Raw genomic sequence first — 16253 nt, forward strand, 5'->3', positions numbered from 1 at the left:
AAAATGCACCTGAAACACAAATAAATAAAGATTGTACAAGAAAAACACATTTCAGACTCTAAAACCAATATTTATATATTTGTTGTGGATAATAGCCACACCAACAAATTTATTTTCCAGGCAAAACCTGTATTTTTTCACCTGTCGTCATAGGTTAGAGGAACTATCACTTCACTTAGTTGATCAAATGACAGGAAACGCAGATTTCGGCCGGAAATAGGAAGTAATTTATTAATGTAAAAACTGTGGCGTGTATCATTTACCGATCAACCAGTATCGTATATAAAAGTAAAACTGTATTGTTCCTTAATGTAAAAGGCGAAACTTGACTGGAGTATAGTTAGATATAGATTGCAGCAAGAAAAATACGTTTCAGTATATAAATTGGATATCGGAATATTATGGCTCCTATAAAAAGACATACATGGACATAACACAAGAAAGTATTACACGAGACAGCCAAAATTGAAACTAACGATGAGTGTACCACGTGAAACAGTCAAAAGACTTAAATAAGCAACCGAAATCAGTTATAAAAAATTAGATATGTCTGTAACATGAGCAAGTATTTAAAATTAGACTAAATTTTAGAGATTACATTGTAACTGAAAATATTTAATAACTTTTTATGTGCATGTTACGTGTAATTCTGTTTTCTGTAATTGTACATTTGCCACATTCTGGATATATATTGTATTTCAGTCTTGTTATAATATAACCTGGTACATGCTGTCAGAACACATATATGACATCCGTCTGAGTGTGTCTGCCTTTAAATTTGTATAATTTGTCCAACACTCTTATTTGAAAATTATCAGGTGGCCTTAAAACAAAAAACCAAAGATGTATGTATTAGTTCGACCATATAGGAAAGAAGTTGGTAGCAATTCGCATTGTAGCAGACACTCTGGTCATTTCCTCGTCTCTCGTGTTCATTTGTTTTGCGGTCGTCGATTTGAGTAGCAGAAGAGGAGTTTCTGTTTGCCGTTCGTTTTTCGCTGTCTGTATTTCTTCATTCATTGTAACTGGTAAGTCCTAATGGTTTTAGTCGCGCCATTAACTTTTTGTTTATGACGCGAAAAAGTGTTTCAGTGTTCTGCTTGCAATACATTGTAGATTAGTTCGCCGCAAAAATATTGTGTGCGCATGAAACAGTATGCTTGCCCTTAGTTCCACGTGGTAGTAACTGTAGATGATGTGATGTAAGCTTCAAGGAAGCTGTGCATTCTAATAGTAGGCTTTGGAAAAATTTGTTAGTTCATGTGTATTTTTTCTTTAATCGCAGTTATTGTATTGACCATTCTAGCAAGTAAGATTATTTTCTCGCCATCGGTAACGTTGTGAGTGATTGAGAACAGTTACTGTTGAACACATTTTGCAGCCCAACTGTTTTGAACAGCATGTGGTATTCAAATTCGTGTTCGGGAACGAGGTTGAATGTGTGAATACGGTGGATTTTCGTTAAGATTAATAAACGTAAAAGAGTGAAGTTAACTGCAATGTGTTTGCTTTAAGCATTGCATTATTGCATTCATATACAGCTTTTTATGTCTTGATTTCTTAAACATTGGCAGTAGTTGTAATGGACCCTCTTGCATTTCTCGTAGTTTTAGTTGTACGTACATTATATGCGTAAAAAGAGTAGTTGGGGTGTTGTCCAGTATTTACTGTGAGTTCTCTGATTTTGCCACGTGCGTTTTTTGAATAAAATGTTAAATAGGCTATACCGCAGAGTAGTGTTACCACTTGTCTTCAATACACAAGACTGGTTTGATGCAACTCTCGATGATACTCTCTCCTGTGCAAACTTTTCCATCTGAGTAACTACTGAAATCTATATCATTCTGAATCTGTTTTACTGTGTTCATGCCTTAGTCTCCCTCTACGATTTGTATCCTCTGCGCTTCCGTCCTATACTAAATTGGTGATCCCTTGATGCCTCAGAACGTGTCCTACCAACCCCTTCTGTTGTAGTCAAGTTGTGCCACAAATTCCTCTTTTCCCCAGTTTTCATCAGTTATGTGATCTACCCATCTAATCTTCAGCATTCTTCTATATCGCCACACTTCGAAAGCTTCTATTATCTTCTTGCTTAAACTGTTAATCGTCCATGTTTCACTTCTATACACGGCTACCATCCATACAAAAACTTCCAGAAAAGACTTACTGACAGTTAACCTGTATTCGATGTTAATAAATTTCTCTTCGGAAATGCTTTACTTCCCATAGTCTACATTTTATATCCTCACTTCTTCGACCAACATTTATTTTGCTCCCCAAATAGCCAAACTCATTTACTACTTTCTCATTTCCTAATCTAATTCCCTCAGCATCACCCGATTTAATTCACCAATTCCATTGTCCTCGTGTTGCTTTTCTTTTTGTTCTTCTTATATTCTCCTTTCAAGACACTGTCCATTCAGTTCAACTGCTCTTCCAGGTCCTTTGCTAACGGAATTAGTGTCATCAGCAGACCTCAGTTTTTATTTCTTCTCCTTAGGTTTTAATTCATACTCGAAATTTTTCTTTTGTATCCTTTGCTGCATGCTCAGTATACCGATCTAATATCGGGGACAGGCTACCGCCCCCCCCCCCCCCACACACACACACACACGTCATTACTGTGTGTGTGTTGTTTCTGATAGGTGTTACTGGTTTGTTGTTTGTACTGTGGTAAAACGTTCAATATGCGTGTATATGTTGGGGGGGGGGGGTTGCCGATCTAGTCTCAGTGCGGGAATTTGCTGGTGGTAAGTAAATGGTTTTTTTGTCTATTCTTCTCGAGTTGTGATGTTTTGTGTATTAATGGTGTATTGATTTATTGGATGTTTGATTTGTGGATCTTTGAGGTTTTGATTTTATTTCTCGTAGTTGTAGGTGCTGATTTTTGATATCAACAGTTAAGATTGACCTATATGGGTCACTTGAAATGACCGATTCCCGTTTTTGTAATTGTAGGTGTTGTTTTGGTATCGTCATTTGTGGTTGATGTATATTGGTAAAGGGAAATGTCTGATGCCAGTTTTCATTGTTTTAGTTGTAGGTATTGATGTTTTGGTATCTTCACCTTCATAGTTCAAGGGAAGTGTCAGATTCCTGCACATTTTTGCTGTAGTGAAATGTAGTAAATTTTTTCATTTCGTTCATAATTTTGTCTTTTGGGATCATGGTGTGTTCTTTTTACTGTTATGTTTAGCTTGCCCTCGCCCTAAAACCCCTAGTTTCCTGTGGTTGTCCCCTAAGTATGATTGTACTTCTGGGGAAATGTAATTGTCTTATTTATATGTATTTTCGTGTTTGTTGCTGTGTGTATGTAGTGGCATCATAGGCGCCACATTGGAGACCCTCGGAATAGCTATTTCCGCCAGGTTCATGACGTAATGGGTCAAAGCAGATGGGTGGAATCGCTCTTCTATAATATCCCCTCTAAAACCTCTTGTTCTTTCAGTTAATCCAGGTGTAATCTCTGACCTTAAATTTCTGACTTTTTGAAGTTTCTTCAGTTTTTATGTACAAATCAAACAACTGTGGTCAGTCCACATCTGCCCCTGGAAATGTCTTAAAATTTATAACTGGGTTCCTAGATCTGTCTTACCATTATATAATCTATCTGAAACCTTACAGTGTCCCCAGGCCAGTTACAGCTACTAGTGCGAATATTTCATTGTGGGAGGGGCGGGGGGGGGGGGGGGATTGCGGTGCAGCAGTGGCAGTATCACACTATAGTTCACTTGCTGAGGGTTCTGCTGGTTATTTGCAGATTGTATTCTGGAGCCTACACGTGAAGCAATGTATCATAGTTTACTCACAACCAGTAATGCCTTTATCGAGCTGTACATTGTAAATGGATCATCTTATGTGGCATAGCATCATTGTAAATTGAAATAAATGAATGTTTTTAAAGATAGAGCTGGACATTGTGTAAGATTTTTGCCACTTGTATTAAACCATCTGTTCATTCCAATTCTTTCAGTACATATTTTCATTCTTAGTGTGTATGAGATTTTTAGGAAGATTGTTTTTCATTCTGAGCAATTTTTATTTTTTGTTTTTGTTTGTAGGTTTGGATTTTATCTGTTCCTATCAATATGGAAGACTTAGGGTAGGTTGCGTCAACTGCAATATGGAATACGAATTTTACAGCTGAAGTTTTTCACCTATGCTAGTATCTTATTCTTTAGTTGACCTAAATAAACTGAAATACGGGATACAAATTTTACTGTTGGTTTTTTCACTGTCACTAGTACCCCTATGATAATTTTCATCTGATAATATTAGTATCGAAGGTGGAAAAAATTCCTACCCCTTAACTTCAGCTTAGCTGTTTAGGTCAGTTGAAGTGTGGGATACAGATTTTATGTATCGCTTTTTTTTTTTGCCTTTGCGGTTTTCAACTGAGGTACAGGATACCAATGTTACTTAGATTTTTTTGTCTTTACTAGCATTAGCAACCTGGGATACAGATTTTACATATGTCGATATTTTCACTTCTGCTGCTACTAGTATCAGCTGAAGAATATGTTGCTAGTAGTAGCAGAGGCGAAAAAAGCAACACCTGTAAAATTTGAATCCTGTGCTCCAGTTGACCTACATAGGTTACTAGTGCTAGCAAAGGCAGAAAAGTTACAATGCGTCTAATTTGATACCGTACTGCAGTTACCCTATGAAGATCAGCTCAAGTTCGGGATACAACTCATATGTCAACAGAGGTTAATGTTATTTATCTCTTTTCTGTTTTGCACTAGTATCTCATTCTTCAGTTGAGTTATGTAGGTCAACTAAAGAAAAGGATACTATAGGTTCGTATGAGTAGTTGCCAGTGGGCTCGTGCGCATACGCAGAGCTGAATTCGCGTATGAGCAGTGCCTTCCTCCCGCTTGTGGCTCCTTGAAGTGTGGCTGTTTGTCGTATGAGCAGCAGCAGCAAGTAGCCAGATGCTGGCGCACCCAAGCTGCCAGATTTGCACATGTGCAGTGTGTTATAGTGGGGGGAGGGGGTCCTTCCCCACATGACCCGTGTATGTGTTTCGTGTCTTCGTAATGTTGCTGGTCTCTTCGTTTACAGCTCCCACGACAAACGAAATCAAAACAGATTTCTGTGGCTGGGAGCCATCAAGTGAATTTTTATACGTTCTCATAAGCATGAAAGATCAAATTAAGTTAGTAGTTTCACTTTTCTTATTTTATATTATTTCCACGTTATTAGCAATCAACCATTAATGTCTTAAAGAAGCTATTTGTCTGTTTTATAGATAAATTTGCTTCTACTAATTTTTTTCCGCTGAGGCAGTTAATTTGAAATGAAGTGTTTCATTCAGCACTATTGGCTACTTTCAACCTCGTTCAATTTCAAGCAGAAATTTTCATTTTCTGGCATGAATGACATTATACCATAAAAAAGAACCAAACATGAGAATATAGTACTGGACCTCCAAGAAAATTGGTATCGCGAAAACCACATGAAAAGCTGAATATCAGGTACTTCAGAGTGCATCTGGACATAGAAACGTGTAATTAGAGTGGAATGAAGCATTTTAATATGGTTTATGAAATTCCGATGTTGCTGGAGTAGTCTCTGAAGACCTGTTCCTTTCATGACACTGTAAGATCTCTTAATGCTATATACATACGAATATGGTAAACATTGACTTGAAGCTGACTAATAAGGCAAATTTGGTCAGTAGTTTTGAACTAAATATTTTGTTTCAAATATGACAGCTGTAGCAGAATTGTACAAATCTTCCTTCTGTGAAAGGGTGTTTGATCACGAGGCACTTGTCTAGTACGTCCTCTAGGCCTGAAGTTTTCTTAATTTGTGTTTGTCTTAAATGTTCAGAATGCCATTCTATGCTAAATTCTAGACTGGCAGCATATCGTGTTTTATTGTTTTAACTCCCCACATGGCTTCATATTTATTCCTACAGTAAAATATAAACTGCCAGTTGTACAGTTCCTTTGCCTCACAGACAACCATATTAATTTTTTACACATTTTGAAATAGTTATGAAATTTATTGTCCATTATTGTGGTGTAAGCTACACAAACATTTTTTCCCAAGAATTTTGTATTCAGTCCTACTAGCTTTTTGCAGTGCTGTGTAGATGTAAACCTGTTGGAAGTGCTACATAACAATATTGCAGAGTACGAATTAAAAATCTGTCAGTCACCCTATAGACAGACAATATACAGACAATATGTATATGTGCTGATGGATCTGTGTGCGTGCAAGTCTTTCCGCTTCCGGGATTGGAATGACTCCTTACCCTCTCCCTTAAAACCCACATCCTTTCGTCTTTCCCTCTCCTTCCCTCTTTCCTGATGAAGCAACCTTGGGTTGCGAAAGCTTGAAGTGTGTGTGTGTGTGTGTGTGTGTGTGTGTGTGTGTGTGTGTGTGTGTGTTCTTATTGTCTCTATCAACATACCAACACTTCCGTTTAGTAAGTTACAGCATCTGGTATGCTGATAGACAATACACAAACACAAATTTATTTCAAGCTTTCGCAACCCAAGGTTGCTATATCAGGAAAGAGGGAAAGACGAAAGGATGTGGGTTTTAAGGGAGAGGGTAAGGAGTCATTACAATCCCGGGAGCGGAAAGACTTACCTTAGGGGGGGAAAAAGATAGGTATACACTCGCAAGTGCGCACACACACACACACACACACACACACACACACACACACACACACACACACACACACACACAAGCAGACATTTGTAAAGGCAAAGAGTTTGGGCAGAGGTGTCAGTCGAGGCGGAAGTACAGAGGCAAAGATGTTGAATGACAGGTGAGGTATGAGCGGCGGCAACTTGAAATTAGCGGAGGTTCAGGCCTGGTGGGTAACGGGAAGAGAGGATATATTGAAGGGCAAGTTCCCATCTCTGGAGTTCTGATAGGTTGGTATCAGTGGGAAGTATCCAGGTCACCCGGACGGTGTAACGCTGTGCCAAGATATGCTGGCCGTGCAACAAGGCATGTTTAGCCACAGGGTGATCCTCATTACCAACAAACACTGTCTGCCTGTGTCCGTTCATGCGAACGGACAGTTAGTTGCTGGTCATTCCCACATAGAAGGCTTCACAGTGCAGGCATGTCAGTTGGTAAATCACGTGGGTGCTTTCACACGTGGCTCTGCCTTTGATCGTGTACACCTTCCGGGTTACAGGACTGGAGTAGGTGGTGTGGGAGGGTGCCGGGACAGGTTTTACACCGGAGGCGGTTAAAAGGGTAGGAGCTAGAGGGTAAGGAAGGTGGTTTGGGGATTTCATAGGGATGAACTAAGAGGTTACGAAGGTTAGGTGGACAGCGGAAAGACACTCTTGGTGGAGTGGGGAGGATTTAATGAAGGATGGATCTATTAACTTCCCCAGAACAAGTTATGCACTCACTGGTCGGGTGTGTGGTTCTCTTGAACATATTAGTTGTTGCTTTTGTAATATTGGTATATGTAATGATACCTGATAAAAGTGAGTTGCCTGTAACTATAAAAATTTCATTCCATTCTGGGTTGTGTTAATAAAGATTGGCAGACATGGATGTTAAGTTTATTGCCAACTAGCTTGTGTATCAGGTGAGATAGAGAATTCTCCTCTGCAGTACCAGTTAGTGGCGGTGCTTTGTAGACATCCCAAATCCCTTATACAGTTTGTTTCTGATGTGCTGTGTATGTTTGACAGGAATCAAATTATTCTACAGGGACTTGTCTAACATCTAATAAAACTGATGTGTATTAATTGTGCAATTTATTTGCACCATAAATTGCATTAGAAATGTGTGCTCTGTATATCTTACCAAGATGGAAATCCTTCAGAGGTGACAATAGTGAGAGCATATACCGAGGCAACAAGTCGTGGGATACCTCGTAATATTGTTTTGGACCTTTCGCCAAGCACAGTGCAGCAACTCAATGTGGTGTGGAATAAACAAGTTGTTGGAAGTCCCCTGTAGAAATATTGAGCCGTGCTGCCTCTATTGCTCTCCATAATTGTGAAAATATTCCTGGTGCATCATTTTGTGCTCGAACTGACCTCCCTATTAGATTCCTTAAATGTTAGATGGGATTCACATTGGGCGGTCTGGGTGGCCACATCATTAACGCGGATTATCCGCAACGTTCTTCAAACAATTGCTGACAGTTGTGTCCCTGTGACATGGCACGTTATCATTCATAAAAATCCATCATTGTTCAGGACCATTGTCCTTGAGTTGCTGCAAATGGTCCTAAGATAGCCGAAAATAACCTTTCCCAGTAAGTGATCAGTTCCGTGTAATGTAAACATAGCCCACACCATTATGGAGCCATCACCAAGTTGCACAGTGCCTTATTGACAACTGTGGCTTCGTAGGCTCTGTGCTACACTAGAATTCCGCCGTCTTAACTTGGGATTCGTCTGACCTTGCCGTGGTTTTTCCAGTCATCGAGCGTCCAAACTATACGATCACGAGGCTAGGACAGGCACTGGAAGCGATGTACTGTTACCAGAGCTACTCGCATTGTAGTCTGCTTCCATAGTCCATTTCACCTCATTGTCCTAACATATACATTCATTGTATTTCCCACATTGGCTTCTGTGGTTATTTCACACATTGTTGCTTGCATGTTACCACTGACAACCCTTTGCCAGTGCCGCAGCAGTGTTGCCCGTGGCGAGATGTAACGGTTGGAATTCGGTATTCTCGGCAGACTCTAGTCATTGTGGATCTCGGAATAATGAACTGTGTAATGCTTTCGGAAATTGAATGTGCCGTACATCTACCTGCAACTACCATTCCGCACGGAAAGTTTAATTCCTGTCGTGTGGCCATAATCACTTAAGAAACCTTTTTCACCTGACTACAAATGACAGCTTTGCCCCCTTTATTCCCTGTGTACATGATACTACCACCGTCAGTATATGTGTACATTGCTATACCGTGACTGTTGTCATCTCAGTGTACAGTAATAAGATAAGCTAATCATACTGCTATTAATGCACTAAATATGGCAACTTCCTTTCACTTCATGCTTAATGCTATTCCCAGTACACCAACTAAATTCGAATGAATGAATTTTAACAGAGCTTCTTGACAGGTTTTGTCCCCCTGTGGGTCCGGGGGTTACAATAGCCCTGCGGTATTCCTGCCTGTCGTAATAGGTGACCAAAAGCAATCTCACATGTTTTGGGTCAGTTTTGATAAAAAATATCCTCTGCCCAGTCACGGTCTTTACTCGCTTGTGACAAGTTGGGGATGTTCCAGTTACAATCGTGCCCCATAAGACCTTAAATATGATCCAGGTTATTATGTTCCACAGGGACCTTCTTTTGCAGTCTGCTGACGAGCTGCACAGCAATTTAGAGTGGTGAGATGTTAATTTCATCTGCCACGTTCGAGGTCCGAGGGATAATCAGGTTGCCACTGGTTCCTTCATCTCGGCCTTCGAGGGTGATACATTGCCTGAGGTGGTCAAGGTGATGGTCTACCACTGTGACGTCAAGCTCTATATCCCTCACCTGATGCGGTGCTTTAAGGGCTGGAACTTCGGCCATACGTCTTCCTGCTGTACTTCCAGTGTCACATGTTGATTTCGAACACCCGTCACATCCCAATACTCCGTGTGCCCTGCCTCCCATCTGTGTCGACAGCAGAGAGCATCATTCACCTTGCTCACCAGGCTGCAGGATTTTACAGAAAGAGCGGAAAATCGTGTAATAAGACCCCGGACTGACTGACCGACACTGAGGCTAAGAGGAAATACGAACGACTCCATCTCGTGCGAATGACTCCGTCTTATGCCGCCCCTATGACAACAGTGGTAGCCCCATCGAGTTCAGCGAATTCCAGTCGGCACCCAGAGCCGTAACACTACATCTGCCCCCTTGACCTGAGGGGCACTACACTCTGTTGCTCCCGCGCCACCTACTTCAGGAACATCCCCCACCCATCGGGGACGTCCATCCCCACTTCTAAGCTGGAGAAGCCTCAAACTTCTTTGGCTCACCTTGCTCAGAAGTGGTCCCTTGGGTCCCTCTCTTCCCAGGTTTCCACCAGTGAGAAGGATGATGCCTGCCAGTGGTGTAAGTGCCCACAAGCAGCTGGTTGTAGGGCTTCACGATCCTCAGTCCCAGAGACTGAATCAGTGAAGCCCTCCCAGCCAGTGAAACCCGAGGAGCAGCGAGAAATGTCAAAGAAGACGACCTCTGAGACGAAGGAACTTACGGTGGGCCCACCCCACTGCAACGTACGAGCTCTGCCGAGATTCTGGCATCTACTGAGGACCTAGATCTCGCAGGACCCTCAGACACCGTGAAAGTCGATCGTGCGGATACTCAGTTGGTGGCAGCAGGTGATCCGGCGGTGTAACGTACCACTTCGATCTCTTCACGCCTTTTTCCTCCGTGGACAATGTCATCCTCCAGTTGAACTGCAGCAGTTTTTTCCACCACCTTGCTGAGTTCCGACAATTTCTCAGCCTTCACCCTTTCTTCTGCATTTCTCTCCAGGAAACTGGGTTTCCGGTGATGCGAATCCCCGTCCTCCGTGGCTATTTGGGTTATTATAAGAATCCGGCAGCTTACGAGATGGTATCTGGTGGAGTCTGTGTCTACGTCCTTAACACTCTTTACAGCGAGTGTCCCTCTTTGGACACCTTTAGAGGCTGTCGCTGTTCGAGTTTTGATGCCTTAGGCTGTTAACTGTCTGCAGTCTCTATCTTCCGCCGGATGGTGATGACCCGCTGCATGTATTGGCTGCGCTGATAGCCCAATTGCCGCAAACCCCCCTTAACCCTTTGTGGGGTGGATTGGTGGCAACAGGCAGAGGCACTGTCACTGAGAAAGTGTTGGCACAGCTCGACCTTTCTCTATTAAATAATTATGCCTCCACACATTTCAGTGTGGCACACGGCATGTACTCGGCCATTGACCTTTGTCTACAGCCCCAGCCTTCTACCGTTTGTCCATTGGAGTGTGCATGACGACTTGTGCGGTAGTGACCACATTCCGATCTTTCTGTCACTGCCCCAGCGCCACTCACCTCGACGCCTCCCCAGATGGGCTTTGAATAAGGCTGACTGGGACTCGTTCACCTGAATTGCCACTCTTGAGCCTCTTTCTCGTAGTGCCATTGATGTGGTGGTTCCCACGATTGCCACCGGAATCGTTTCTGCCACGGAATCTGCAATTCCCTGTTCTTACTCTCGGGATCATTCTGAACGACGCTCATAACTGTCTGGCTGCAGTGTTTTCACTGCCGAGCTGGTCGCCATCTCTCGTGCCCTAGAGTATATCCGCTCCTGTTCAGGTGAGTCCTTAGTTATCTGTAGTAACTCGCTGAGCGGTTTACTAGCTATCTACCAGTGTTTCCCTCGCTCTCGTCTGGTGACGGCTATCCAGGAGTCCGTCCACTCTCCCGCCCATTGCAACCTCTGTGGTTTCGGTGTGGATCCCAAATCGTGTCGGCATCCCGGGTAATGAACACTGGCCAAACAGGCTGTCGGTGCACCAGCTTTGGAGATCGGCCTTTCGGAGTGTGATCTCCGTTCAGTTTTGCGGCAGAAGGTTCTCGGTACCTGGGCTGATGAATGGCGCACCCTGCCTTCACTCGGCAAACTTCGGATTGTCGAGCAGACTACCGGTGGGTGGCGCTCTTCCTCCGGGTCTCTCGCAAGGGCTGTCGTGCTCTGTCGGCTGTGCATTGGCTACACCTGGATGACGCACGGTTATTTATTGTGCCGCGAGGACCCACCTCTGTCGCTGTGGTTCAGCATTGACAGTGGTCGACATTTTGTTGAACTGTCCACATCTAACAGTGCTCGGGCAGACATTTGCACTGCCTGATGTGCTCCCTGCACTTCTAACGAATGATGCTGTCATGGCAGGCTTAGTTTTGAATTTTATTTGTGCAGGGGGTTTTTATCGCTCAATCAAAGGGTTTCTCTCTTTTGTTGTTTCTCACCTTTGGCTTATGCTTTTAGATTGGGCTTTTTAGTTCTTGGTGGTTGGCTTTTCCCTTTTCTTTTGTTTCCGTGGTTGGCCAACTACTGTAACACGCTGTGTGTTTTTAATTCCTCTTTTCTGGTCTTTGTCTATGTTTTCTCGTTCTGTCATCCCTTTTCATCTCTGCTTGTTTTTGTTCCTTGCGGGTGTTTCATGATTGTGGAGAAAGGGACCGATGGCCTTTGTAGTCTGGTCTCTTCAACCACCACAAACCAACCATCTTGACAGGTTTGTGTTGACTCCAGTTCATTGTAGATCTCACGTTATATCTGTTACCGTGACAAAGATTTTGTTAACTCCCAAACAACTTTGGGGGGGGGGGGGGGGGTGTCGTCGTTTCTCCTTAAATCCTTGACGTATGGACTCTAGTTTAATATAACATTTAGTTTGCATGTCTAACCATTGTGAATAGATGTCACAATACATAGTGCACACAGTCAGCTGCACTTATCTTGTGAGGTAGTGTATTGTTCCCTGTGGAGAATCCCGCATGAATGCCAGATGCACACAGCTAAGTTTCTGTTTGATGAATGGGTGTGTTGTATCCTAGGCTATTTTCTCAAAATCTTTTTGAAAAATATATATAGCTGGGTGTCAATGCAGGATATGAAGTCCCGTCAGTTATGCCATGAGTCATTAATAACAGAGATAGCTTAAGGTTATTTCTAGGAACCTCCACAACATTTTAAATAAGCTATGAACACCATTAGAGCCAACACAGTTAAAACTCTCTATCTATTGTAATTTTGAGACTACATGTGGGTAGTACATGCCCTGCGTCAAAAGTAAAACTAATGCATCTGCATTTGCCAGTTCATTATTGGTACCAATGCTTGCTACTATGTTGAAGTAATTGTTAGTTCGCTGGTCCGTGTTGGAATTTTCACTGCTGTTAGCAGAGCTTTTAGCTCGGTCAGATTGTTGTATCACTGCTTTTGTTTCTTGTTTAAGAATGATCTGAACTGCTCGCGCCTAAAGCCTGGAGTATTATAGATATTGAGTATAATATAAACATTTTGCTTTTTTAAAGTAAGGCTGGAGGATTTTTTATATTTGTGGTGGCAGTGGACTTTACTCAATACTACAGCTTGTTCTCTAGCTCGGATATCACTGAGACCTGTGCAACCTGCTTTCTGTCTTTAATTGTATTTGTTTATAGGTGCTGAAGGTAAAGTGGTGAAATAGAAGTGTTTGTTCTAAACAAACTTGACTTGGCATTATCGAGTTGTTAAATTACTGTCAGAAACTGGGCAGCTTTTAATGCGTCGTTTTTACCTCCCAATTTCAGGTGCTAAATATGGCCAATAACAGTGGCAGTTTAGTTCACGCGATGTCGGAGCTCCTGACGAGGGGCACGGGTGCCGACGTTACGCTGTGTGTCCGAGGTGGTGAAATAGAGGCGCACAGCTTAATACTCGCCGCCAGAAGCCCGGTTTTCGCAGCTATGTTACTGCGGCACGACACGGAGGAAGCTGCCAGTGGCCGCGTCCAGATACCGGACGTAGAGGCCGCCACTATGCGGCAGCTCGTCCGCTACGTGTACACGGACGAGGTCCCGGAGGGGAAAGAATCTGCGACAGAGCTGCTCGCGGCTGCCGACAAATACGACCTCCCTCTGCTGAAGGAGGCTTGCGAGGAGCGGTTGCTGCAGGATTTGTGTCTAGAGAATGTGGCGGAGTGTGCGGTGCTGGCCTGGCAGCACTGTTGCTCGCGCCTGCTCGGTGCCGCCGTCGAGGTGATCTCCCGGGACCCTCCGGAGGCCCGCAAGACGGAGGGCTGGCGGGAGGGAGTGGCCTGCTGCCCGCGACTGATGACGCAAATCTCGCAGTTGGTTGAAGCGAAAATCAGGTTAGCTGGAATTCTAATTTCGTTTGTCTCTGTAAGTAGCACCTACAAAGTAGTGAGCCTTCTCTCGAACACTTCCCAAAGAAATGGTTGGAGGTTTGTATTTCACTAGTGTAAATCTCGCATATTCCACACGATCCGCACTCGGGACTGTCAGTATGCGTATTCTGTAAGGAGACACTCCGTAAGCATTTTTGTGCTTTGAATATATAATGGAACTTTAACATCCTTCTGCTGTATTTTTGAAGGCAGTGTTGCAGTTTACAATCAGTTGCGGTGAAAATTTAGTGCAGATTTGGGACATAAATGTATACTTACCTAGTTAATTAGGCCCAAAAAACTTAGAATTATACCGAGCAATATTCTTAATCTGACTGCTGTGGGTGCTAAGTATATTTTGCATGTGCACTGTTCTGCATTTTTGTTTTAACTGAATGTAGTGATTTAAAATGTTACATTTGTCATTGAAAACCTTGTATACAAATTCAGTATGCTGTGCTGGAATTAAATTTTGGGTGACAATAGCTCAGATGAGCAGTTGTCTAAAAGGTTGACAGGGCTGGATATTTCAATAAAAAAAAAAAATACATCCATATAAGATAGGCTTCAGAATAACTTGTTCCCATCTACTTACTTGATACGTGTTGGGGGGTGAAGAGTGCGTGCTGTGGGTTAATACACCAAATAGGTCTTCCTGCTCAAGTGTATTGAGAGAAAAATAACGGTCACAACTATTTATTTAATCTTGATAGTACCTTCCCACAGGTGTATTTTTATTATGTAAGGTTAAACATCTGTCACAGCAACGAGTGTTCGGTGAAAGGGTAGCGTGAAGGACTGGACTGATAAGCACTAAGAGAACACGCTGCCGTAATCGGTAGCGTTAATGTAACTTGTCAGATGGCTGGCTTTCTTGTGTGGTACCTCACAGGCTAGTGATATTTAGTGCCAGTTTCTCAAAAAAGGCTGAGCAGCACTTTGTACCGGAGCAGTAGTTGTCAGATCTGTGTATCTGTCTGGTTTCTGCTTCTTGTCAGGTCTAATTTGGTACACCACCCTCTGATGTTTCTTAGAGTTCTAAAAATGTCAAGTAATTCTGTGTAACCTCAAAATCTCCTTCCCCATCCTGGAGCAAACTTACAAACCTTAATACACATTTCTCACTGATCGTGTGGGCTTATAGCATTCGATTGGTGTAGTTAATAATTTTGCGACTATCTACTGTGACAGTAAATTTCTGTGGAAAGTACTCTCTCTCTGTTTTCCAGTGCCGCAAAGGAGGACGCCTTGAAGAAGTGGCTGCACGAAGCTGCAGAACGTGGAAATGTGGACGAACTCCCAGAAATACTGGCACAGGGAGTGGACATAAACTGCCGGTGTGAGAACGGTTACACGGCACTTCACAAGGCGGCGAAGGGTGGCGACGTCTTGGCCGTAAACTGGCTGTTGGGGGCGGGTGCCGATGCCAGTGCACGGAATAACTGGCAGCAGACGCCCCTCCACTTAGCAGCGGGACACGGCAGGCAGGGTGTCGCAATGACCTTGCTGTTTTACGGGGCAGACAAAGACGCGTGGGACGGCAGCGGGCAGACGGCTCTGCAGGTTGCCGCCGCGTGTGGTGAAGCGGCCGTGGTCAACCTGTTGTTGCGGCTGGGAGCGGACCGATCTGCTGCCGGATACGGTAGGACGCCTCTACAACTTGCCCAGGCGTACAACAGGAGGGCTGTTGTCGATATTCTGAGTGGGACTCGTCCGGTGTAAGGTGGACCTTTCATACCATTGTTGATAAAGTAAATAAACTTTTGGTTTACTGTGAAACTTGTCATTGAATTCAAATATTCACCTGCTCTTCCTTCCCACTTCTAGTGGTCCTCCTCATGCAAGGGAGACTTCCTAAACTACTACCATCAACTACCTTGAGATTCCCAAACAGTAGTGTTTTACACTTAGTGTACTGGCAGTAGATCAAATGTTTGACTGGCACTGGAGAGCAGAGTTCTATTGAAACTGCTCCAGAGTTGCAATCATTAACATTTGACCTATGTTCCAAATACACGTCATTTTCAGTGAGCTCCCAGTTTGGTATTCTTGTAAACCAGTTTCAAGAATCTTACACCACATGCTCTTCCCAGAAGTGTCCAGTACTTCTGTTAACACAGCCTGAAATTTGTGTGTGCATTTTCATGTTGGCACAGGCATCCCTATTCTTCGGTGGTCCAAGGAAAACGTATTTAACAATCTGTGTAAGGTTCAGAACGAGTTGCTCAGAATGAATGTGAAGCCATTTGACAATGTCACGCAACTGTTCATATTTGTGACCATAATGACTATTAATCCAATTGTTACTTCCGCCAACACTTCATGAACTATGGAGTTGCTGCAAACTTCAGCATACAGGACACTAACATACTGAAAATACATCAGGTTACTGAT

The 16253-nt window shown here is 43.1% G+C and overlaps 1 protein-coding gene across 1 annotated transcript; it reads left to right on the plus strand.

The window, feature by feature from the left end:
• Nucleotides 1–934: 934 nt before the first annotated feature.
• LOC126213132 (protein maternal effect lethal 26-like) lies at nucleotides 935–15713 on the plus strand. Its single transcript, XM_049940748.1, has 3 exons — nucleotides 935–1028; nucleotides 13264–13823; nucleotides 15089–15713. The coding sequence occupies exons 2-3, from the start codon at nucleotides 13273–13275 to the stop codon at nucleotides 15579–15581; spliced, it is 1044 nt and encodes a 347-aa protein (XP_049796705.1). The 5' UTR covers nucleotides 935–1028; nucleotides 13264–13272; the 3' UTR covers nucleotides 15582–15713.
• The last annotated feature ends 540 nt before the right edge of the window (nucleotides 15714–16253 follow it).

This window comes from Schistocerca nitens, chromosome 11 (genome assembly GCF_023898315.1).
Source record: "Schistocerca nitens isolate TAMUIC-IGC-003100 chromosome 11, iqSchNite1.1, whole genome shotgun sequence".
Lineage (NCBI taxonomy): Eukaryota > Metazoa > Arthropoda > Insecta > Orthoptera > Acrididae > Schistocerca > Schistocerca nitens.

Coding starts and splice junctions, on each gene's coding strand:
- LOC126213132 (XM_049940748.1), top strand. CDS start 13,273: ATGGCCAATAACAGTGGCAGTTTAGTTCACGCGATGTCGGAGCTCCTG. Junction 13,824..15,088: donor TTGGTTGAAGCGAAAATCAG/GTTAGCTGGAAT, acceptor TCTGTTTTCCAG/TGCCGCAAAGGAGGACGCCT.